A 25,963-nucleotide genomic window follows, 5' to 3' on the forward strand; every position below is an offset into this window, starting at 1 on the left:
GGTGGCAAACTCCCTGCTTCATTTAAATGGCTCCACTATCTCTGGTTGTCTTATTTAAGGGTGATAAATACTGTGACCAAAAGCAGCGTGGGGATAGAAGGGGTTATTTCAGCTCACAGCTCTGATGCCACCCTCCATCACTGAGGGAAGTCGGAGCAGGAAATCAGTGCAGAAATTCATGAAGAAGCCATGGAGAAGTGCTGCTTACTGGCTTTGTTCCCATGGCTTTCTCAGCCTGCTTTCTTATATATCCCAGGACCACCAACCAGTGGTAGTACTGTCCAGGGACTTGGGCCCTCCCACATCAATTATCAATCTGGTGGGGGCATTTTCTCAGTTGCGGTTCCCTCTTCCCAGTGACTCTAGCTTGTGCCAAGTTTTCATAAAACTAGCCAGCACACTGGGGTTATTACAATGATTACAATTTTTATTCTCATTCCTTTTTCGGGAGGAGGGGGTGTTTTGCCCTTGATGGCACACAGTTAAACTACACAAAATCAATCACTGATTGTGAACTCTAATCTCCTAGGACTTCGTTTGGTTCATACACACACACCTGTCTTCCCCTTAAAACTCGAGCCCTTCAGAAGACAAGGGCGTCTGCCTGAGTATTCACCTAAAGAGTCAGCCAGCCTGGTGCTCAAGAGTTCCTGCTGCCTTATCCTGAAATCACACCAGGAGTAGGTGTTACCTGGTGGCAGACCAGTATTCAGCTGAATGGTAAACTCCCCCGAGTAGTGAGAGAACCATGTCTGGAACCCCTTCCTATCCCCACAGTGCACAGCAGAGCACACACAGCCCAAACAGAGCCTTGCTGGCCGAACCCACCTCCATGCCCCCAAGATGCCTCTCACACACTGCATCCACCTGGACCTGCATAACAGACCCCAGTGACAGGGGCCTCTGGAGTCCTTCTAGCAGGAAATCAACTCCTCCCTGTTGGCCTCTGCCCACACCAGGTGTCCAAGACTTGCTTCTTCAGCACAGGGACATTTATTCCCGGGGTTTTGATGCCTGGCACTTGGTTCAGCCCACACTGGAAGGCAGAGACTACCATCAGCCCCCAAGCGACTCTACGGTTTTCCGTTTAGCAGGATCATGCCCGCCCAAGAACCAGGAAAACTGAAAGCTTACTTTGCACCATTGCTTCAGCCACGTGTCACAGAACTACATTCACCATGCGCTTTCCTAACCAAGCCCTGCCTCAACCAGCACCTCTGCTCACTCAGGTGTACAGTTAGCCTCTGTGTACGGTCACTCTCTTCTCTCCACAGTCTGTTAAAATCTAGGTACCCGAGGTGCTTCCCACTGCTCCCTCATCTCTCAGAAGGACCCCTCCTCTTCCTTCCTCCATTCATCACCCACCCATGCACAACACCTCAACTTTGCCCCAGCTCTGGGCATTCACGGGCCCAGATCCCCCATCTCCCCTCCTACATCCAGAACGCATGTGCCCTCACTATTACTGAGTGCTGCTGTCCCCTCCTACATCCAGAACCCATGTGCGCTCACTATTACTTACTGAGTGCTGCTGTGACCACCCTGTCAATCAACAGCCTCCCAATCCCAGGTGAGTGAGCATTTGTCTCTCTGTAGTAATTTGACCCAGGCTCATACACCCTCAGCTCCTAGAGCCCCCAGAAGTCCCCTGCTCTTCACTGCCACAGCCCCCTGAGCTTCCCTTCTAAACCCTCAAAACCCTGGCAACCCTCTCAGCTGGGCTGATCCACACTCCACCCATCCTGACACGGATACTCTGAAGGTCCTGCCCCACCTGCAAGTACCGTTGCCCTACACTAACCTACAATTCACACGCTCACTCAGGTTATCAAAGTCAGAATAGTTGGTAAATAAGACCACTCCCTCTGCCTCATGATCCCGCCCCAAACACTAGACTTCGGGTCTCACATAACCATTAAGATGACATGAGAGTTTTTATGAAAGGGACTAGGTCATCTCTTCACCTTTTATTCATAGCAAGGCCTAGGTGGAGGGCCTCTTCTGTCTCCAAAGGGCAGTTACTCCCCATTGCATACAGCCCTACGACAGAACTCAAGTATCACTGAGAAGCAAGACAGTGAAACAGCACACTGTACAGGGAACACTTGTCTTTACATCCTCCCTGGAGTCACCGAGGAACTTCTTTGGTGTGAAATTGTAGGTGACTGCACAATTATTGGGGAGGGGAGTAGCAAGAGCCTTCTAGAGACAACAGGCTAGACGTGAACTCCAAGCCACAATCATGAGGCGCAGGAGACAAAGGAACTGTAATAAGGATGCTAGGAGGGTCAACAGAGGTACCCAGATTGTACTCAAAATCCGGTATGACCCGGGTAGCTACATTAGAAGGAGCGTGCGGAAATGTCGGCTGTGCGCAATGAGGTCTCCTCTTAACAGGCCCTGCCAACCCCAGACAATGCCAGCCTAGCCCCGGCTGTCCCTGCGCCCAGCCTCACCGATGGAGATCTCCTGAGCGAAGGCCAGCGAGATGAGCAACAGAGGCAGACCCACAGCGATGCACGTGACCATCTTGTCCACCGCTAGCTCCAGCCGCAGCCCCTTGAATTTGGGCTCCGTGGGCTCCTTCAGCAAGAAGTCCGAGAACACATACTCTGTGGCCAGGTGGGCGATGGCCATGGTCACGGCGCGCCGGGTGCCGCGGGACTAGCAGCCGAGGGCAGCCGGGGCGAGGCGCCAAGTCCTCGCGGTCAGCGACCGGGCGCGCGGCTTCCGCTTTCCCTTCCCGGGCTCCCGGGCAGGCCCAGCATCTCACCGCCTTGGCAGTCGCTGCTGAGACCGCCTTGTAGGGACCGCACGGGAGCCTCAGCGGCTGGGGACCGCCCCAGGCTGCGCAGGGCGCACGAGCTCCCGAGCCGCGGCTGCAGCGATCACACCCCGTGCTCAGCCCTCGCGGGTCCCCGGCGCGCGCGACACCAGGACTTCGGCCTCTCTGCGCCCAGGGGCAACAACGAGCCAGGAACAAAGCACTTCGCCCCAGCCGCCACAGCAGCCCGTGGTTGCACTGCACACTCGGCTCAGGGAACCGAGCTCTTCCGGAACCTGCGCCGGGAAACCCGGTTCCCAGGCGAACAGTTTCCGGAAGCGCGCTTGCGCGGGCCGGGTGGGCGCGGCTGCTCCGCGACCCTGGAGTCCAGACTAGCGAAAGATCGCCCCACCCTATTGCCCTCCGGACAGTCGCGCCCCTCCCATCCCTGCGCTCCCAACTATTAACATAAAGGATTTTTTAAAATTATTTATTTATTTATTTTTGCAGTCCTTTCTGCTGGCTGTCGCTTCCCCTGAGCACGAGCTAGCTCCTTTCTAAGCCTAGTCCACCACTGTGTGGGCGTGTGATGCTGAAGATGAACCCAAGTCTTCAGCACCGCTGCCGCCCAAACAAGCGCTCTACCACAGTGCCCCACCCCAAGATGCAATATGGGTTCTGTATGAGCTTCAAGGAACAACCTGTGCCATAAAAAGTTGGTGTTGACAGAAAGTATGTTAGAGGGGGCCCTGGACCTTTCCAGAGTTCTGTAAGGGTGAGAGATAGAGAATGGGGTGAGCAGTGTGTGACTGGTCTCAAGACCAGCCCTCTGTTCTTTCCTCTACCTTTCTGTCCAAAGCAGTGGACAGAAAAAGAGTACTGACCAGAGGGTGTGCGGTTGAGAAGCTACAGAGAGCTGCTTCTGAATACCTCACTGGAAGTAGATAATGAGACAGTCAAGAATACTCCAACCGTTTGCTGCCTTGGAAGGTGAAGGGCCAGGCATGGACACCTTCTCTGGGCTGTGTACATTAGCAGGGTCTAACGGGGTAAATCCAAGGCCTGCGAGTACCTCTCCACCGGAATAGTCCTAAAGCCCTCAGAAGACCTCCACAGCCCTGCACTGATGAAGCTCACAGACGATCAATCCTTACCTCAACCTCAGCTGTCTTCTACATTTCCCTAACCATTGCTGTTAGAGCTTGCCCCAAGATAGAAGCCTAGAGGTACAATTTTAGCGTTTCCATCACTCTTGACAGCTGCCCCAACTAAGCCTGAATTGTTGGGCTTCTCTTTAGCACAGCTCCCCATTTGCACAACCAGCACCCCAGTTTACCCCACCAACGTCTAACTGCCCACAGAAAGATATCCTCCAGACCCTCCAAGCCATTCTCCAAATGGTTGTGAAGTGTTGGGAATAAAAGTGGCATGCTTTTATTAATTTCATTCAAATAGTCAAAAAATGAATCTCTGTCACTAGAATTTTTATTTATTTATTTTTTTCGAGACAGGGTTTCTCTGTGTAGCTTTTCACCTTTCCTGGAACTCACTTGGCAGCCCAGGCTGGCCTTGAACTCACAGAGATCCTCCTGGCTCTGCCTCCCGAGTGCTGGGATTAAAGGGGTGTGCCACCAAGGCCCTGCCTTAAAACTATGATTTTGGTACCAAGAATTTTTTTAAATGTATTTATTATGTATACAGAAGAGGACACCAGCTCTTACTACAGATGATTGTGAGCCACCATGTGGTTGCTGGGAATTGAACTCAGGACCTCTGGAAGAGCAGTTGGTGGGTGCTCTTAACCTCTGAGCCATCTCTTCAGCCCTAGAATGTTTTTATGTGGCCCGGTTTCCACTCCTCTGTCTAGTCCCCTCAAGGCATGTGGGGACAGCGATGGGCCAGGTTAGTGTGGCCTGGGAGGATGAGTCTGTCTGGGGCAGGCAGAGCTGCAAAGACTGTTTTCAAGGAACCAATAAGTCATAAATGCAGTCATAAAGGCAGTTGTCCCTTCCTGCAGGATCAACTCATCCAAGAGGGGAAATGGCCCCTTTGGGAACACTCTCATGGCCCCTCCCCCTAGCTGGAATGAGCCAGTCACTCTCTTGGTGTTTGCCTCCTAACTCTCTGGCATCCAGCTCACTCTGGGCAGTTGATGGTGGTGGCTTGGATATCTGCTCTGAAATCACATATGAACTTCTGAGGGCCAAGGTTGAGTCTCGGCTGTTTTATAAACGGCCTTCCTTCCTGTGCATTTGATTAAGGCATCAATCATTGGTGAACTTAAAACCAAGAAGAAGAGACACCTGACCCTGCTGTGGGGTCAAAGGTGGAAAGAGCAGCACATAGTCTGAGCTTTGTCGATAGACAGTAGGTTGAGTTTAGAGGGAGATAATGTAGACAGTTCCACTTTGAAACCCTCACGCTCTGCATTGTGCTGAGGATTGGAATGGGGGCTGAGGCGAAGAGGCTTTCAGTGTGTCCAGGAGAAGAAAGCAAGCCTTCAACCGGTGGTAGAAATGAATGGTACACAAGGGCAGGATAGTTGAGAGAACCATTTTTCTTACTCCAAAAACTCAGGTGAAAAAACTCCTGGCCTGGGCCAGCATTCTTGGGAAGAAACCAGAAGGTAAAAACAATAAGCCCAGTGCTTGGTTTGTCTCTTACTTGCTGTGTGACCAGGGATGTTTCACTAGAGATCTGTAAGCCTGAACTTGTCATCCAAATAAGGATGGTCCCATAGGTTCCCTCAGAGATTGTCCTTAGAACCAAATGGGATCTAGAGAAGTGTAGGAAACAAACTTGCAATCCTAGCACTTGAGAGGGGAAGGCAGAAGGACCAGAGTTCAAGGTCATCCACGTCCACACAGTGAATTTTGGGTTGTAGTAGAATGATATTTTAAGGTGTGTTACTTTTATTTACATTGCATTTGTTTAATGCTGTGAAGCTGTGATACTGTGCCTGTCTAACACACCTGATGGTCTAATAAAAAACTGAATGGCCAATAGGGAGGCAGGAGACAGGATAGGTGGGGCTGGCAGGCAAAGAGTATAAATAGAAGGAGAAATCTGGGAAGAGAGAATTGAAAAGAAGGAGCGAGAGAAGGAGGAGGACTTTAGGGGTCAGCCACCCAGCTACACAGCAAGACACAGAGTAAGAGTAAGATTTACAGAAGTAAGAGAACAGGAAAAGCCCAGAAGGAACAAGGTAGATGGGTTAATTTAAAGTTAGGGAAAGCTGGCTAGCAACAAGCCAAGCTAAGGCCAGGCATTTATAATTAAGGATAAACCTCCATGTGTGATTTATTTGGGAGCTTGGTGGAGGCCCCTCAAAAGAGTAAACCAAACAACAACACTGGGCAGCCTGGACTACCTGAGACCATCCAAATGAGGGGAAGCCATTTTTTAAAATAACTTCTCCTGAATTTTACAGCCTTAACATTAACAATCTCAGGACTTTGAACAAGTCAAGTGAAAGCATAGGCAGTGTTGTTTTTTTCTTCTTCTTTTCACAGTAGGCTTTAAATTTTAAAGTGTGTCTGTGTGTGGAAAGCAGAGGTCTAGTCAGGGATGTTCTTCTCTCCTTCCCCACTTTATTTTTTTAAAGGCAAGTTCTCCCACTGAAGCTGCAGCTCATTGGGTCAGCAAGACCAATGGACCAGGGTCCTCCTGTCTCTGCCTTCCTGGCACTGCTTTACAGGCACGTGCCACCATGCCTGGTTCCTTTCGTTGCTGCTGGGGATGTGACCACAGGTCTTCATATTTGTGGGGCAATCACTCTGCTGATTGAGCCATCTCCCCAAGCCCAGATTTCAATTTGATTTTAGTTCATTTTCAGATTTTCAGAAAAATCGGTCAAATGACTCAGAGTTCTTATACACCCCCACTCCTGTACTCAAATTCACCTAGTATTCCATCTTGCAATAGAATTGTGTGATGGTGCCAATAATGAACCACTATGAAAATATTTGTGTGTGTGTGTGTGTGTGTGTGTATGTGTGTGTGTGTAAGAGAGAGAGACAGAGACACACAGAGAGATTCTCATGTCCTTTGTTTTGTCATCACAGAGGTGGGCACTGCCTTCTGATAATTATAAGGAGCACTTGGGAAGTAAATGACATCAAGTCTGCCCTGCCCCTATTCCTTCCAGGCAGCAGAGTGACCCAAGGTGGGTGTGGCCTTACAGCCAGCCTCCCAAACTCTGGTGTGCATGCTTGACATCTGTGGCATTTGATTACAAGATCTTTAGCAATGAAAACCGTCGAAGCCGAAACAGTCAAGCTCACCAGGCTGCCTGAACTGTGTACATCGTCACACACTCCTTGGAGAAATAGTTGCTGAGCAGCTGCTGTGCAGTGCATGGCTGTTTGCTCTGCAGGTGCAGCAACAAGCAGAACAGATCAATAGTTCTCACCTCCAGGGAGCTTCCATGCTTACCAAAGCTAACAGACAAAATGATTACATCCCATGAGGACACCACAAAGGAGAATGTCGGAGATGGAATGTAACAGAGATAGGGACCACAGTGGAGAAGGCAGTCTGGGGAACTCATGTCTGAAGTAAAAACCTAAGAGAGGACTGAGATCCTGGAGAGAGCCAAGAGAATAAAAGTCACAGAGAGGAGCATGTGCAAAGGCCCTGAGGCAAGAACTCCCAGGAGCAGCAACTGGTAAAAAGTGGGAGCAGGAGAGAACCCAAGAAGCTAGAGAGGTGGGTAAAGAGTCTGGAGTCATTAAAAGTGTAATGGAAAGATGTCAGAGTGCTCACCAGGAAGTGAGCTGACCAGACTTGGAAGAGCATAGCAACAGACAGCTCTGAGGACAGTGTGTGGAAGACATGGAATGGCATTGTGCAGGGAGCTGTCGCAACAACCCACCCAACAGGACCCAGGGACCTGCAATCACAGTCAGGGATGGAGAAAAGGTTTTGAATTTCTTAGCATATGATGAACTTCAGACCCATGGGGGTGGATGAATGAACTACAGAGAAGACTGTTAGTGGACACAGCAAACTCAGTGACCCTGATTCTTCTAGCACCCTGGAACTCTCAAGTTGGAAACAAATGTCAAGGTGTTAAGATCAGATGTCTCAGGAGAGCCTTCAAGAGGATGCATCTGGGCCCTTTTCAGTTTCTCTACCTATGTGGTGCTTGCATCCCTTGGCCCTTGGTCCATCCCTGAAGCCAGGAGTGCAGTGTCTTGCATAGTCATGCACATCCACCTTCTGCTTTATTATCTTATGTTTAGATTTATTTTTATCATTTTAGTTACTTATTTTTGCACCAGGTTCTCTCTGTGTAGTCCTGACTGTTCTGGAACTCACTATATAGACCAAGCTGGCCTCCAATTCAGAGATTCCCTTACCTCTGACTCCAAGTGCTAGGTTTAAAGGTGTGAGCCACCACAGCCTGCTTTATGGTTTTATTTTATTGTAGGTCTGGGTGTTGAACACAGGGCCTTGTACATTCTAGGCAAGAGCTCTTCCACTGAGCCACAGACCCATTGACTGCTCTTTTATAAGGATACTGTGATTACATAAACTCTCCATCATCAACAAGATCCTTAGCTTATCACACACCTACAAAACCCTTTCCAAGATCTCACTCAGAGCTTTGGGGATGAAGGTATGGAATCTTAAGGAGCATTGCTTACTGCGAGGATAACTGAGGACCAGTATGAAGGCTCGGTAAAGACAGGTACTGGGTTGCAAGCCCCTGGAACCCATGGTGGAAGAAGACAACGGAGTCTCAAGAGTTTCCCTCTGACATCCACATGCATGCCATGACACATTCACACCCCCACCATCACACACACACTAACAAGGATAGTAAATTTGTAATTTGTTTAAAGGTATAGGAGCATAAAGGGCCTAGTTTCAAATTCTGGGGGATGCAAACGTTCAGAAGTCAGGGGAGGAGCTAGCCAAAGAATGAGAGGAAATGAAGATGGAAGGCTGGGAAGTCATGTTGCAGAGACAGAGGATTAGAAAGTTGTCCAGAAGGCAGGAACTATTCCTCAAGGCTGAGAGTAAGTAAGACAGAAGTGGAGAAGCCTCTGGAAATAGTATTGTAGATATCCTCTTGATGACACCTGGTTGGGGTGCAAGGCTGGGCTTCCTGAGTGGTTGGATGATTTTAGTTCATTGATGTAGCCTAAAGAGTGCCCAGGTAACAATACAGGAGGCCACTGCTGTCACCCAAAGAGTGCCTGGGGTAACAGTACAGGAGGCCACTGCTGTCACCCAAAGAGTGCCTGGGGTAACAGTGCAAGAGGCAGGTGTGGGCAGTTCTTCACAGTCTGCACTAAAGAGAGACACCGAGTTGTAAGTTAAGGAAGATTGCTCCTTGCTCTCCATTTTTAATGGTGGATACGGCTGGCAACTTACCCCCATAGAATGATGTAGAAGGAAAAAACTGGTGATAGAGGGAATGGAGGTCTTTGAGAAAGCAAAAGGAGGTGAGGTCCAGGGCCAAGTAGAGAGAGCCTGGCCCTGCCAGGAGCAAGGACACCATCTCCACGGTGAGAGAAGGAAATGGTGATTTTCTCAGAAGAGTGAGTCTGAGTCAGAAAGGACCACATGGGAGGAATCACATTTTAGTATCTGTGATGATATATGATTTCATTCCCTTTAACAGGTACAACTGACACAGTTATAGAGGATAAATGTCTAAGATAGTTCTTGCCTTTTTTAATAATATATTTCTTTTTATTTTATGTGCATTGGTATTTTGCCTACATGTATATCTGTGTGAGGGTGTCAGATCTTGGAGTCACAGACAGTTGTGAACTGCCATGTGGGTTCTGAGAACTGAACCTAGGTCCTCTGGAAGAGCAGCCAGTACTCTTAACTACTGGGCCATCTCTCCAGCTCTAATAGCTCTGTTCTAACCACTTTTATTTTATTTTATTTTATTTTGGTTTTTCGAGACAGGGTTTCTCTGTGTAGCTGTGCGCCTTTCCTGGAACTCGCTTTGGAGACCAGGCTGGCCTCGAACTCATAAAGATCTGCCTGGCTCTGCCTCCTGAGTGCTGGGATTAAAGGCATGCACCACTAACTACTTTTTAAATGACAGGTAATTCTGAGTGAAAACAAAGAATGCAAATTTGCCATTTTAGAATATATGAAACTTTATTAAAAAGAGAAATAGTGTGATAAAACTACTTTGTGGTTTGTTTTCATTTAAAAAAAATAAGTGAAAAAGGAAAAGAGAACTTTTACAACGAAACAATTTTTTGACTTACTAGAGGTAAGTCATAGGTGCTCACCATACTTCTCATGTAACTGTACAGCCTACCATGTGTGAACTCCACAGAGCAGGCACTTCAGTAAGCTACAAAATCACATTGTCAGTGGTTAGCAGGCTGGCATTCAAAATCACGTGGGTACCCTGTTTGACAAGGCGCTTAAGTAAACAACAAACAGAACTATTAGCAGTTGCTTCTGTTTTATGTAAGACTGTGGTTTCTGTCAATTGCCCCTCACCAAGAAGATTTGAAAAAATAAAAGCATGAGAGATCCCGTCACCGGATTATTTATTAGGTCCTACTTGTTCACCTGGACATTCAAGTGACCCACTGCTAAGGCAGTGGTCTAACATCATGTGTCTGGCCACAGCATCCCAGGGCAGCTTGTCCTGAGCTAAGGTAGATTTCCCAGTCTAGTAATAAACAATGTTGCTTTTATCAATCTTCAGCTAATGTCTAGGGTACCTATAGAAAGGATGCAATGTGTCCTTAGGTGCTTAGCTTTAGGTGTTCAGTGTTCCGTGTTTGCCTGTTAGCCTTGGCAGCTAGAATCCTTATTTCCAGAGCTGATTTAATGGTTTAAAAACCACTAGGACTTCCCCTATTCTAGCTGCCCTCCCTCCTTTCAAGACTATGTCTTTAACAAGCATGGAATGCAGGATTTTAAGGGATCCTCCCCCCCACCCCCGCAGCCAATCAGTTGCATTGATGTGTGCCTCCTGCTATCCTCCACATGATGAAATTGTAACTTTCATAGAACATGGAGATATGGAAAAATGCCTCCTAAATGAATGAAAAGTCAGACTCAGGGTTCAAGCCCAGAGAGGGAGTCTCTGGCTTATAGTGAGGAAGCCAAGCCTGCTTCTTCACTGCTTCTAGCCTCTGGCATCCTGAAACAAAAATCCTTTAGTTGATTTTTGAAAATACAGACGTTGCCAAGGAGACACATGGTGAAAATGTAGCATGAAGTGAATTGTAAACATTCAAGTATTCCTACAGGTGGGATTTAAATAGCAGCAATGAAATAAATAACCATATAACTTTGGCTTGTATAACAAACAATGCACAGACTCTCTGCATCAAAGGGGGAGAGGCCAGGAGAGCTACCAGAAACCTCTGAAAGATTCATGTGGTCCACTCCATCAGTTCATACTGACGTGGACAGTCCCACGAACTCCTCAGAAACTTGTTTACCCTGAACAACTGAGGGAATAATCTCACGTGTTAGTGTGATTCCAGGCAGACAGTTGTCCGAGGCACCCTAATATTTTCTAGAAGCTACTCACCTAGAAACCATGGTGCTAGCTGAGGAAGCACTGTTTGATTTCAAATTATAGAAACATCTTTCAGAAGGTACCCCCCGAGTGAATTGTTCACCAAACAGACTGGTGGTTGGTAGATCTCAATTCAGTGCATTCTCCTTTTTCATGTACTTTATACCTGAGAATCATTCACAGCCAGTTAAAAAAATAAATAAGTAAAAGCACATTGCTTTGGATGACATTTCAGAGGCTCAGAAGCCTGATCTAGGATACAGTGTCAAAGTTCCTTGGTGAACAATGCATTGGTCCAGTTTCCCTGTTAGCCACTATGCAGCCAGCCATGGAACCTGACCCCTCCTGCTGAGGAAGACCAGAGCATTCACAGAGCATCTGTGGGGAGTGCACAGGACTGGACTTCCCTGTAAGCCATCTGCCTCCTCGAAGAGCGGAGTCTGAGGGAGAGAATCACAGTGGCGACCAGAAGGAGGAGTCCCAGGATGAAAAGGATGACCAGAGCGGCCTTGGCTCCTCTTGGGCGTAAGATTTTTGCCAAAGAAATAGAGGTCTTCCTCGCCAGGTTGCTCTGTGAGAAAGAAAAGTGGAGCATCAGGTACTTGCCTCCTTTATGTAGTGAAACACTGGGGTACTCACACAGGGTTTGGAGAGGATGTCATTACCTTTGGAGGGCACTGTGACAGCATGGGACCCTGCTCCAGAAGGGGACTTGGTGGAGTATGGAATCCTGTTGTCTGGACAAATATACATATATATAATATTTTATTATATACAATATACTGTTTATTATTTATTATATAGTATCATATAATATATAATATATATTTATATATATGAGCTGACCATTTAGAAATGGAGACCCTTTTCATGGCACATGAAAGTTGTGTCTTTTTACCCCCTCCCCAATTCTGCCATCCTTCTTGAATTCCTACTGGGCTCTTTCACACCAGTATCAAGTACCACCCCTCCACCTTCCAAGTATCTGCTCGTTCATTGAGATCCCTCTTTAGATCATGGCATCTTATGTCTTGGTTCACACCCTGACTATCAAACGTGCCCTTCTCCCACTCCTCTGGACCCTGTTCTCTGTCTCTGCACATCTTTCTCCCTTGGGATTGCATATTCACTTATTTGTCTCTCTTACTTGACTTTGAGCCCCTTGGGGTCTGTACCTGTGTTTTTCTCATGCCTCCTGTTTTCCAGGTCTATGGGAAGATTGATGCCATGAGCTGGCATCACTGACAGACAGTACCTATGTTCCGGAGGACAGTGTAGGTGGTCTCCATGCCGGCATGGATGTGGTCAGAAACGTGGCAATGTAGCAGCCACGTGCCTGGGTGATCAGCAAACAGCTCAATGGTTTGAAATGTCCCGGGAAAGAGGTCATACACATCTTCTCGGTAGGACTTATCTATCTGCAAAATTCAAAAGACGTAGCCCATGGCTTCTTGTGCTTGGCATGGCAAGAACAAAAAGGAAGAGTGCAGAAACACAGTGAGCAGGAGGAAGGAAGGAAAAAAGGCAAAAATCAATGAAAGCAAGAGCAGAGCGCAGCAGAGATGAAGAAGGTCGAGCTGGCTTTTCTCCTAACAGGTGGACTGGATAAACTTGCAGTGATGAACATCCACAGTGGTCTTACCACTCTCCTATCCTGATACTCATATAACCTTCACAGTCCCCTCTTGAGTCGCATGAGGTTAGCGTGTGTGTGCATGGGAGCAGAAGCCATAAAAGACACATCGATGAGTTAGTTCTTCTCTAGCTCTCCTTTCTCTCAGATTAGTCAGTCTGGGTGAAGCCAGCTCCCTCATCATACCCATGTGATAAAGAAATTAAGTCTTCAGTCAACAGATACATAGGTGAACTTGCAGATGGATTCTTGGTTCCAGTCAAACCACTGCCAACTAAAGCCCAGATATCTTTACTGGGCCTCATGAGAGACACAAAATACAAGTCAGCTAGCCCGACTCCTCCAGACTCTTGACCCAGAGAGACCAAGATGGTGTTTATTGTTTTGGGCCACTGAGTTTTAGAGTGATTTGTTATATACACAATAAAACATTACTGCAAATCTCCAGACATTGACCAAGGGGAGAGGAAGAGAGGAAGGGCAGGACCGAGTTAGAAGACAGAACCACAGCTATAGGAAGGAAAAAGAACACCACTAAGATCTTACCATGAAAAACAAGTATTGCAAACAAACAGCTCTGTGTTCACAGATTACAACATACAGGCTGTCAACAATTTTAAAGGACACAGCTATCAATGACCATTCAAGAAGAAATAGGTGGGGACTGGAGAGATGGTCAGTGACTAAGACCACTTGCAGAAGATCTGGATTCAAGTTCTAGCACATATATGGCTGTTCACAATCATCTGCAACTCCACTTCCAGGGTATCCAGTGCCTTCTTTGACCTCTGTGGCCACCAGGCATACCCATGTTGTACAGACATACATGCAGGCAAACACTCATATACATTTTTTTCTTTTTGAGACAGTGTCTCTTTATGTAGTCCTGGACGCCCTACAACTCACTATATAGAACAAAATGGCCTTGAACTCACACAGATCCTCCTGCATTTGTCTCTGGAGTTGGGATTAAAGGTGTGCACCACCACCCCTAGTCCATAAAATGGATTTTTGAAAAAGAAAAAGAAGTAGGTGACCTGAGTAGTATTGATTGTAAAAAATAAATACAAATCATATTAACACCTTCCAGTAAGTCCAAGTGGCTTTGCTGACAAGTTTATTCACAAAGTTGAAGAGTACCAGCAATCCTAAACAGACTCTTCCAGAAGCTGGAGGCAAAAGAACACTTTCAAACCCCCTTTATGAACTCATGTTACTCTGATTTGAAAAAGTGTTTACTAGTGGATGGTGAAGAAGCTGATCTCAGAGGCTGAGTGTGGCATGGTGGTGATCAGAGACTGGAAGAGTACCAGCAAGGCAGAAGCAGAGAGGGTTGATGGGGGGTACAGTCAGGAGCAAGAAGTGCTGGTGTTGTCTTGTTTGACAGGCCAACCACCGACAATAACCAGGTGCTGCATAGTTAAAAAGCTAGATGAGAGAATCTTGAATGTTTTGCCAAAAACAAGTGATATTTGAGGAGACAGATGGTTCCACTCTGATTTGCATGTTAGTCAATGTGTATATGAATGAGAATACCACACTGTGCCCTAGAAATGTACATTATTTATGCTTTTATGTATCAGTTCAAATAAAGCAACTGATGATAGTATACTGTGCAAACTGGACAAGCAGGACAGAAAAGAAAAAGACTGCTGAACCTTGCCAAGACAAGGCAGGATAGTCCTTCAATATTCCTGCTTCACAGAAAAGTCTGTCAGATATTCTAGACCTGTAGGCTGAAGATGAATGCCACAATGGTACCAGAGGAAGCTTGGGTGACTGTCCAGGCAGTCAGCTTTCTTTGTCATTTCTGTAGTTTTGGAAGTTGTTTGCTCTGCACTTCCTGTTTAATCAGGTGATATTATATCCTTTTTGGGTCTCTGATGGAGTTGATAATGAGATAGTTATAATTTTCCTTGTTACCAAATTCAGAAAAGAAACTTACATAAGAGATATAAAGTTTATAAGGTTGAGTAACATAAAAGCTTAAATTGTTTATCGAAGAAAATGTTTTGAGGTCTAAAAAGATAATTTTGGGTTAGTAATACAAGTTAGGATAGAAAGTAAATTACTTACATGACTTTGGACTCACCAAGATAGGATAGATAATGGAGTATTTTCTCTGAATTTGCCAAATGCAAATGGACTGGATATTGTAAATGTAATACTTACTTGATAATTATTCTTATTGTATATAGTTTTACTGTGTTAAAGCTAAAAACCTTTATTTTTATTTACATAAAAAGGGGGAAATGCTGCAGAATATTTGTTTAACTATGCAAAGATGTGTTTATTTATTTATGTTGTGGAATATTTGTTTAACTATGCAAAGATGTGTTGCATTTGTTTAATTATGTAAAGATGTGTTGCTCTTTTTATCCTTGCCTACTTAAGGCACCTGACTGGTCTATTAAAAAGCTAAATGGCCAATAGTGAGGGAGGAGGTATAGGTGGAACTTCTGGGCAGGAAGAGTAAGTAGGAGGAGGAGTTTAGGCTTAAAGAAGAAAGAAAAGGAGATGACAGGGGCCAACCAGACACCAAGGAAGCAGCAAAGTAGGACATTCAGAATGAAAGAAAGGTAAAAAGCCCAAGGCAAAATGTAGATAAATGGAAACAGTTTAAATTAAGTTAAAAGAGTTAGTGGGACAAGTGTAAGCTAGGCCTAGTATTCATAATTAATAATAAGTCTCTTTGTCTTTATTTGGGAACTGGTTGGTGGCCCAAACAGAATTCTAACTACACATTTACCACATGGTTTAGCAATTCGGCATTCTAGGAAATTCTCTAGGGAATAAAAACTTGAACTTGTGCAAAAATGTGTGCATCTGTTTATAATGACTTTGACCCTCCTTGGAAACACTCACAGTTCTTATTGGAAAAATTAATAAACTGCACTGTATCCATATAATGAATTATGACTCAGTCATCATCAAGTAAAACAAAGTTGTCACATATACGAGATGCAGGAGACCAAACACCTATACTGAACAAAACAAACAGACTTGAGATATTGCAAGTTGCAAGTCTTCTACACAATATTCAGAATACTGAAACTCTACATATATAATCTGTGCAATATCTTATTTTAATTTCTTTTAGAATTTAATATTTCTGTGTGTCTGTGTCTATGTGTCTGTCTGTATGTATGTATGCATAAGCATGCCATAGTGCATGTGTAGAGGTCAGAGAACAGCTCTAGAGAATTGGTTCTGTCCTTACACTGTGGGTCCTGGGGGTCAAGCTGAGGTTATCAGCCTTGCAGGACAAGCACCTTTGCCTGATGAAAGGCACAGGAACAGGGACTTCTTACTTACAGTTTGGGAGGCTAGGAGTCTAGGGTGAAGGGGCCTGTTCTGGTAGGCGCTTTCTTGCTGAACTGTCCCATGGCTAAAGGCACAAAGATACAATGTGGAGAGCAGCAGGTCAAGTTCGCAGCCTCAGTAACATGACTGGCATCTCTCCATTCATGAGAACTGTATCCCAAAACTGGTCACCTTCCATCAGGCCCCATCTGCCCCCATGATAGGAGTGAGGATCAAGTCTCCAACATGTGACTTTGGGGAAATACATTCAGATTATAGCAGAGACATAAATAGAGTGGTGCTCTTGGCTGAAGTGACCTACAGGGGTAGAGGGGGTGGAGTGGGGTGGGTGGTGATAGAGATTCTCTGCTACGATTACTGGTTAGACCACTGTGCTAACAAAAAACAAGAATCTTACAACAAGTGGGATTTTATGCAATGTGAATTAAGCCTTCATTTTAAACATATATAATGTGTAGATGAACTTTTTATAATTTTATGATTTTTTAACTTAGTATTAGAAATGTATATTGAAAAAGGCACTTTCTGAAAACTAATCTGTGACACTCTAATCACTGTTGGCTAACACCTGATGTGTTTTGAAACATGGATGTTTCAGTGGCTTATTGGTTCTTGTACACTAGTGTGGGGCTGGTCCTGCTTCCTCGTGCACTAGATTTGGCTCTGTTTCTACTTCCTTGTAGAAAGAACCAGAACCCAGGATGACAGAGTGTTTAGACTTTAGATTTGTCAGGTCTAGGGTGAGGTGTGTCCTTTAAACAGCTCCGAAGGGGATTCTACTGTGCAGCCGGCACTGCCCATACAGCAGAAGTTCACGTGTGGTGCAGCCCAGCTCTCGAGCAGAGGTCAAGATGAAGCCCAGCTCACATATCTCCTTTGCTAGATAGGGCTGCTTTGTTAACTGGTCGAGGAGAAAAGGAAATAGAGATGAGAAGGAAGGAAAAGAAAGAAGGAGGAAAGGGAAGGGGAGGGAGAGAAGAGAGAGGGGGAAGGGATGGCAAGGAAGGAAAGGGGAGGGGAGGGAGGGGAGGAGGGGAGGGGAGGATCAGGGAAAACCCCCAAACACCATGGGAGTTCACATACAGTGTTAACAGCATACTCCACGGTGGTCACAATTATGGCCAGACCACCAACAGAAAAACTCTCATCTGAAACTCAGAGAAGCTAGTGGGTTATGAAAAATGATATAGGCATAAACATTAAGAAATACACAGCAGGGGAAGGGTGTGGCCACCCTGTTCTATTCTCTAATATGAGCCTGCCATAGGCTTTATTGCCAACTAACTCCCTTCCTGTCAGAAAGGCCTTAATTGTTCTTCAGAGTCTCCCTTGAACACTTCCCGGATACTTACTTTGAACAGAAAGCTCTCTGCATGGTAATGGATGGTGTGGATGTCCACTTCGCTTCCTATTCCCAGCAAATACCAGTTAGTCATTGTGTCTTCAGTCATTATGAGGCCAGGGAGGTTTCCAAATATCTTTCCATTAATGGCTGAGAAGATGAAATAAAATAGCTTCAGGTCAGTGGAGGATAGTCTGCTTACCCCAGAGGTAGAAATGGTTCAAGGTCTAGGCTACTAGTATTCTTTCTTTTTTAATTATTTATTTTTATTTTATGTGCACTGATATTTTTTTGCCTGCATCTATGTCTATATTAGGGTGTCAGAAATTCTGGAACTGGAGTTTACAGACAGTTGTGAGCTGCCATATGGGTGCTGGGAATTGAACTTGGATCTTCTAGAAGAACAGCTAGTGCTCTTAACTCCTCACCCATCTCTCCAACCCACTGCTAGTATTCTAATCTGCCTGGTAGACAGGAGCCAGACTCACTCATGCTTGCCAATGGTCCCACCATTCTAGAGCCAAAATTCAGATAACCAAGAAATCTTTGCATGTAGGGATCTAGAGAAAAAAACTTCCCAGTCAGTCTTTCAGAGCTACATCTCAAATAACAGGTACTATGGGATGTCCTTCTGTATGCTGTGAATGTGTGTTGCTTTGATTGGTTGATAAATAAAATGCTGATTGGCCAGTAGCCAGGCAGGAAGTATAGGGAAGCAAAGAAGAAGAATTCTAGGAAAAGGAAGTCAGGAGTCACCAGCCAGCCAGACACAGAGGAAGCAAGATGACAAGGCAGAACTGAGAAAAGGTACCAAGCCACCTTTGGCTAAACATAGATAAGAATTATGGGTTAATTTAAGTGTAAGAGCTAGTCAGTATTAAGCCTGAGCTAATGGCTGAGCAGTTATAATTAATATTAAATCTCTGTGTAATTATTTTATAAAAGGCTGCAGGGCCATGGGTGAGAGATTTGTCCTGACTGTGGCCAGGCAGGACACAGGAAATCTTCCAACTACAAACACGGTGCTTATTCATTTATTTTGCATGCCTCTTTAGGAAGTAGACTGAAAGTGTACTGATGAGAAGTAAGATTTATTCCATACTACACACAAGTAAACTAAGTCACAAAGAATCTAATGCATGTATGCGTGTGCAAAACATATATAGATATGTAAAAGATAAATCATACACACACAAACACACACACACACACACACACACACACACACACACACACACTGAATCCATTTGGATCTGTGTCCATTGTACTCTTAATACTTCACTTTCTAAGAACCAGAATAAGTGCCACTGGGTCTCTAAAAAGGGAGCACCAGGCAGGCTAAACAATCCTCTTTGTGAGCAAAGCAGGCTGGATTCTACAGTGGTGACTCCACCTCTCTGCTTCCTACCAACCTTTAAGTCTGTGCATCATGGCACAACCAAGTAAGTTCTGTTTGCTGAAAACTGAGAACATGCTAAGAAACTGCTGAGATGGGTAAGAAAGAGCATCTGGATGAGGGATCCCACCACCACATTCTAATCCTCATAAACCTGGAGCAAGGCCCATCTTTAAATGTAGATCTTGGTGAGAGTGTGGGTATGTCCATGCAAACACATCGCTCAAGCTTCCTTAAATGACACCCAGTTCAGTAACATACACAGACTAAATAAAGTTCATGAGTGACATTTCATGTTCCAGAGAATTCATGAAAACCCTTAATTTTGACCGCACAGACGCTGTGATGGATTTACATTAAAACTTATCAATAAGTGACAATTTGATCTTTTAAAAAAAATTACTTCTTCACAGCTTAAAGGTCTCAGCAACAGCTGTCCCCAAAAACTGCTCAGAGCCTCAGTGGTTAGGCTGGTTCACTCTGGAAAGGGCTTTCTTCCCCTGTCCCTGGAGGAGAGGAGGGTTCAGAGGAGGGGCTGGGGTCTCAGCAGTGACCTGTCTCAGCACAGCCTCTCTTTAAAGGCCTGCATACCGTGCATTTTGTTGCTTTCTTCAAAATCATCTGTGCGCCTGAAATCCCGTGGATCTTTATTAAGATACTTCTTAATATTGTCATCCAGATACCACGATTCATTCTCATTAAACACCAGGAACAGCAGAGCAAATTCGTAGTCCACGTCACTTCTTCTTCCCTTTTCATTCAATACCCCTTCTCGGCATGTGATGAGAGGCCCCATCAAACCACTGTACGTGTCCTGGAGGAAAAAGGAACCATGGTTAATGAGGGAATCAATGTGACATTGTCCCACCTGCTGCCGTTCTAGTGTAGACACTGCGTCCTCTTGCCCTGGCCCATTCCACTGTCAGCTGTAATTTGCATAACACAAGTACTCAATAGGTTTGAGATTCATACTTGGAATAACAAATAAGGTTCCCATGTTCCTCATATACAAATGCACTTTTCCAAATGACCTGTGTGCTTATCTCCTGAACTCTAGGTCATTAATTCCTAATAGCAAATGTGCCACTGAGAAAGAGGAAGGTGAAGATAACTCCTCACTTTAAAAATGATTGCATTTTGCATAGGATATGACTCTGGTTTGGGCTTTGGTTTATGTCACATGATTAAACACTACTGTAGTTTTACATACAAGGGTACATAACTCAAACTCAGCATTGAATTTTTTATTTCTCAGACTACTTATGATCCAAGTTTAGTTAAGCTTAGGGTGTGCTTCTGTCCCTGAGCCCTGGCAGTGTGAGATGGCTCAGCCAGAAAAGACTGGCCACCAAGCCTGATGACACAAGCTTTATCCCTGGGACCCACATAGCAGAAGGAAAGAACCTACTTCTTTGTTGTGCTCTAACCTTTACATATGAGTTGTGGCATGCAACATGTGTTTATGTACACAGACATAAATGTAATTAAAAGGAAAATATTTCCCACCTCCCAAAATCATAAACAAACAAATTCTACTGTGCAACACTTGTTTCCTTGCAAACTGGCAAATTCTCATGCGATTCAAGTTATCTTGAAGGTTCTATACCTGGAAATCAAATAGTGTTTCATTTTTATATTCCTATACCAACAGTTAGAAAACTTAAAATAGTTATAAAGCATTGTATACTAAACATTTTTTTTTTTTGGCTTTGTGGGTCATACTGCCTCTGCTACACCGGTCAATAGTGTTGATGCACGGATGCAGCTGGATTTGGCCAGTGGGTGATCGTTTGAGACCCCTGTTCTACGTCACACCACTTTCACATGTGCCCACAGAATGGGGATGGCTTCAATAGTCACCTTGCAACCACCCAGTCCTCTCTCCACCTTACCTTCACAAAGTTTGCTGTTGAATAGTACACCCACGGGATACAATTAGGATCAGAGGGCCCAGGACCTGATCTCTTGGGGACATTCCATCTGTAAGTTTTTATTTCTCCTGAAATTAAAGAGAAAATTGGAACTGGTTATTAGATTTACCTGAAGAACTCCAAGCAGATCTTTATATATTCTAGTTAGTGGAGATAATTTCTCATTTTCCAGCCATGTTCTTACTGAACTCACACCTCGATTCCTATGGGTTCAAACTGTAGAGAATGTCTGTGCGATTTCAGGCTCCTGCCTTCCCTGAGCTTCCCTGTTTCTATTGCCAACTAACATTCAGGATGTAAAGATGTAACTGTTTATTCTGCCTGAATCTGGCACATTTTGTCCTCAAGGATCTCCATCTTTGTCTCTAATACCATGATGATTAACCCTGATTGCCAACTTGAGAGGATCTCCAATCACCTAGGAGACAGGCTGTAAGCATGCCTACAGCATCTAGTCTAGTTAGACCTGTGCTATACAATCTAGATAACAGGCGTTATCCAGATTAGGGTAACCGTTGAGTTTGTCCAGGAAGGAATATTGGTTAACTGAGGTGGAAGACCCATTGTCACTTTGGGTGGCTCTGTCCCATGGGCTGCATCCTGGACAGAATAAAAAGAAGGCAAGCTGAGAACCAGCATCCATCTTTCTCTGCTTCCTGACCACTTTCCTGCTACCATGACTTCCCTGACATGATGGACTGTGATCTGGAACTCTTCCTTCCTTAAGTTTCTTCCCCAGAGTACTTTTGTCGGGGGAAGGGCAGGGGGGAAGTCTTACCATATAACCTAGGCTGTCCTCAAACTCACAATCCTATTGCCTTGGCTTCTCAACTGCTCAGCATCTATGGCCACATCTGGCTGGAACTTTTTAACTGATAGTTGACAAACTACTTAACTTCACTGGTCTACAGTTTCCTTACCAGTAAACTAACTGGGTTAGTCTTCACGTTTTGAGGTTTTTTTAAGGATTAATTGAAATTATATAATTGAATACATGGAGGCAATGCTTCACACTACCGGTGGTCAATAAATGTTAACTTTCTGTTTGTGTTTTTGTTTTCTGAAACAAAGTCTCCTGATGTAGTACCAAATGAAGACAAAATAACAGGAAACGGGGACACAGAAGGCAATGAAGTTCCTCAGTTCCATGGCTTCATACAAACAACAAAACCCACTGTGTAGGCTGCCTTGGTGGAGTCCATACTCTGTTTTCTGAGTGGTAACTCAAACAAGAGCATTGCCAGGTAAAGAGCCAGGCTTAAAGAGGTCTTAAACCCTGTGACCTTTGATTATCCTTATCAGTACCCCTCATAAACTTGAACAGCATACCATAAACTATGTTTCAGTTTCATCTATATAACAAGAGGAAGTTCTTTACAGTAAGAAAAATAAGTAAGTTTCATTTTAAACTGAATCTTTAAACTTTGCTCCATCTTTGAACCTGGCTGTAAATTACATCATTTGCACAATGTGACATCAGAAGCTACAGAGTCACATACACAGCTGTGGCTGAGACACTTGAGTGTGATTCTGCCCCCTGAGAAACCCATCCCAACCCTGTAGGTGTGTGGTCCTCTTCTTAACAAACTCCAATTTTGCTTCATGCTAATCATGAAATTCTTTTCTATGCAGAAATCATGATCCCTGCTACACCCACGTGTAGGCTACTGGAAAGAACCCCTCCTTGAGCCCCATAGGCAACTGGTGTCACATAGAGGGTAAGAGGTCGACAGCTGTATCTCCCACTGTTGCTGACAGACTAAACTGGCCTCTGACTTGAGGACTCTCACCTGACCCTCCCGAGTACTCACAGGCACACACCACCACACCCAGTTGACTTTTTATGCTTTAATAACAAATGTACACACCCTCTATGAATAGGCACCAGATCTACACATCACTGTGGCTGACCCAGGATCTTGCCGAGTCAATATATCCATATTAACCAGCATGATAGCCACGTTGCAGAAGATTCAACTGAGCTTGTTCTCAGTCATTAGCTTTTTGGAACCGTCTACACCCCATTCAATCAGAACAATGAACCTTTGCCTTAGTGCATGTATCCAAAGCAAAACAGAAGTGATGCTTCAGTGGAGCTTCACTTTTTTTTTTTTTTTAATGTAACAGTGGGTAGGGATACAACTTTAGGCATGATTTATATCATCTCTTTGAAGCCCCTTTGCCTTATGAATGGCCAAAAAGCTGGTATTTAGCTTCAGAAGGGCAAGTGGCTGCAGGTGTGGAGTTCTTTAAATTGGAATAACCTGTTGTTTGTCCAGTAGCAAAGTAAAGGTAAAGGCATTCAATAAATGTTTGTTGAATGGATGGCTGTGGAGGTCTGAATAAGAAATGTCTCCCACATGCTCATGTAGTTAAACCTTGTTCCCCCAGTTGGTACACTGTTTGGGAAGTTAAGGACCCTTTAGGAGGTGGGGCCTTGCTGAAGATTGCATCTCTGGAGGTGGGCTTTGAGAGTTCATAACCACGCCCCACTTTCAGTTTGCTCTGTGTTTGTGTTTGAAGACGTGAGTGCTCAGATTCCCACTCCAGTTGCCTGATGCCACACCTCCTCCAACACTATGGATCTTGTCCCTCTGAAACTGTGAGCCCAAATCAATGATTTTTCCCTCTAAGTTGCCCTAGACATAGTGTTTTATCACAGCAACAAAAAGTAATAAATACAATGACTTGATTTTATAAGGCCAAAGTTGATAGGGGATGCTTACATTTCATTTTACAAAATGTATTTATTATTACTGTATGCATGTACGTGTGTATGATGATGATGTGTGTGAGTATGGATGGTGTGTGTCATGGCATGCATATGGTCAGAAGACAACTATCAGGAGTCAGTTCTTGCCTTCCACTTTATTGAGGCTGGGGCTCTCTGTTTGCTGTGGGACATACTTGAGCTGGCCTATAGTTTCTGGCTGATTCTCTTCCCATCTCACCATAGGAGTGCTGGGATAACAGATGCAAGTCACCACATCTAACTTTTCACATGAGTTCCAGCAACTGAACTCAGGTAAGACTCACCAGACACCTCACCCAGGAAGACACGCAGAGGGAAAACATGAAATGAAAAGATGATCAAAGAGATATGTCATTAGGGGAACTGCAAATTAAGGTAGTGAGTGGATGCCACCATATACCTGTTGGAATGACCAAAGTCTAAAACAGAAAATACTGGTGAGGATATGGGACAAGAAGGCCCCCTCATTCAAGGTGGGAATACAAAATAGCACAGCCACTTCTAAAGATGGTTTGACAGTTTCCTTAAAAACTACCATATTCTCACCACACAACCCAGTGATTGTGTTCCTTAATATGTACTCAAAGGAGTTGAATATTTATGACCATATAAAAACCTTCACGTGAATATTTCAAAAACTTATCTACCCTTTAGAACTTATGTATAATCTATGTTCCTCCTGAAATTGCTCATTATGTCCCCTTCTGTCCTCTCAACTCATCTTAGTCACTTCAATGTGTGGTGAAGGGGTCGGGTCTTAGAGTCAAACAGAGTCTCCATTGTCGTCCACCAAGGTCCTGGCCTAGTTATTTGCCACTCTGTTTTTTTTTTTTCTTGTTTCTTTTCTGTTTCAAATGTAGAATATGATGTCTAACCCAAGGTACTACTTACTCGGTGTTTATCATTGGTGTCCCCGACTACCCTGTGAGATTTGTGACAAGGATCTAAGAATTTCAGGTTCTGGGTCATTGGATACATGATGAGCTTATAGCCCTGGAGACTAGGCAGCGGCTGAGACACACCTAAGAGAATTATCTAAGACCCTCCCTCAGAGACCAGAAGAGGAGATCCTGGTGACCTCATCAGGATGGAGCAGTGCTTGTGTATGACTTACCCGGTTTTGTGACAGGCACTTCAAGACGCTTCCCACTGTTTGAATCCTCCACACCCTGGGCTGTGATGGAATAGGGCCGATTGGCTTTGTTCTTAAAGATGATGAGGATGGAGTCCCCCACCTCGGCGTGGATCATTGGGCCTAAAGGCAAAACACAGCAGGACCTCACAAATATGTTGTGCTCAGCAGTGGGGCCAACCTGAGTTCAAGTTCTTCCACCTTCCCTTAACAGAAGGCCTTGGGTAAATCATGTAATCCAAATTTCAATTTCCTCATCTGCAGAATGGGTTCACTAAGACTGTTCCCAGAGGACTGTTAAATAGCATGGTGTATGTATTGTAGAGTTTATTTCTGTACAACAAAGCCAAGTGTTCAGTGAGTGCTGAACGTCCTACTGCTCTGGAGCAACAGTTTCAGTTGTAATCTGTGATCCCTTGGGTGAGAAGTGTCCCCCAGAGTCTTGGGCATTTGAATATTTGGTCTCCAGTTGGTGGCGCTGTTTGGGAGGTTCAGGTGGTGTAACCTTGCTAGAGTATGTCAGGAAGGGCGGGCTTTGAGATTAAAACTACACATTTCCAGATTGTTCTCTCTGCTTTGTGCCTGCCCTAAAAGATGTGAGCTCTCAGCTTCCTGCTGTTGTTACCATGTCTGCTGCCATGTCTGCTGCCTGCTGCCATGCCTGCTGCCATGTCTGCTGCCATGCCTGCTGCCTGCTGCCATGTCTGCTGCCATGTCTGCTGCCATGTCTGCTGCCATGCCTGCTGCCTGCTGCCATGCCTGCTGCCATGTCTGCTGCCATGTCTGCTGCCTGCTGCCATGTCTGCTGCCATATCTGCTGCCATGCCTGCTGCCTGCTGCCGTGCCTGCTGCCTGCTGCCGTGCCTGCTGCCATATCTGCTGCCATGCCTCCCTGCCGTGCCTGCTGCCATGCCTCCCTGCCGTGCCTGCTGCCATGCCTCCCTGCCGTGCCAGGCTCCTACCCCTCTGGAACAGTAAACTCAGAAAAACGCTTCCTTCTGCAGGTTGCCTTGGTTATGGTGTTTTTCACAGCAACAAAAAACTAACAAATGCCAATACCTGTGTGAAACCGTAAGGGGCCCAAATTGCTTATGACCTGGTAAATAGGGTTGGCACTAATGACGAGGCTCCCATGGAATGATGGGTAGTGAAGGGTCTATGGACAGCACAGGCA

The 25,963-nt window shown here is 45.1% G+C and overlaps 2 protein-coding genes across 2 annotated transcripts in view; both read right to left on the bottom strand.

Annotated features, from left to right (window-relative positions):
* Panx1 (pannexin 1) overlaps positions 1-3,069 on the bottom strand; it is a 36,605-nt gene extending 33,536 nt beyond the window's left edge. The window contains exon 1 of the mRNA XM_036193279.1: positions 2,457-3,069. Within this exon, the coding sequence (XP_036049172.1) occupies positions 2,457-2,637 (181 nt within the window). The 5' untranslated portion in view covers positions 2,638-3,069. The remainder of the gene's footprint in view (positions 1-2,456) is intronic.
* An 8,577-nt stretch (positions 3,070-11,646) lies between these two features.
* The window catches only part of Hephl1 (hephaestin like 1), a 67,737-nt gene continuing 53,420 nt past the window's right edge, over positions 11,647-25,963 (bottom strand). The window contains 8 exon segments of the mRNA XM_036193807.1: positions 11,647-11,808; positions 11,810-11,850; positions 11,945-12,016; positions 12,535-12,697; positions 17,589-17,728; positions 19,566-19,788; positions 20,867-20,973; positions 24,772-24,912. Coding sequence (XP_036049700.1) covers positions 11,647-11,808; positions 11,810-11,850; positions 11,945-12,016; positions 12,535-12,697; positions 17,589-17,728; positions 19,566-19,788; positions 20,867-20,973; positions 24,772-24,912 — 1,049 coding nt within the window.

Source organism: Onychomys torridus, chromosome 7 (assembly GCF_903995425.1).
Source record: "Onychomys torridus chromosome 7, mOncTor1.1, whole genome shotgun sequence".
Classification (NCBI taxonomy): domain Eukaryota; kingdom Metazoa; phylum Chordata; class Mammalia; order Rodentia; family Cricetidae; genus Onychomys; species Onychomys torridus.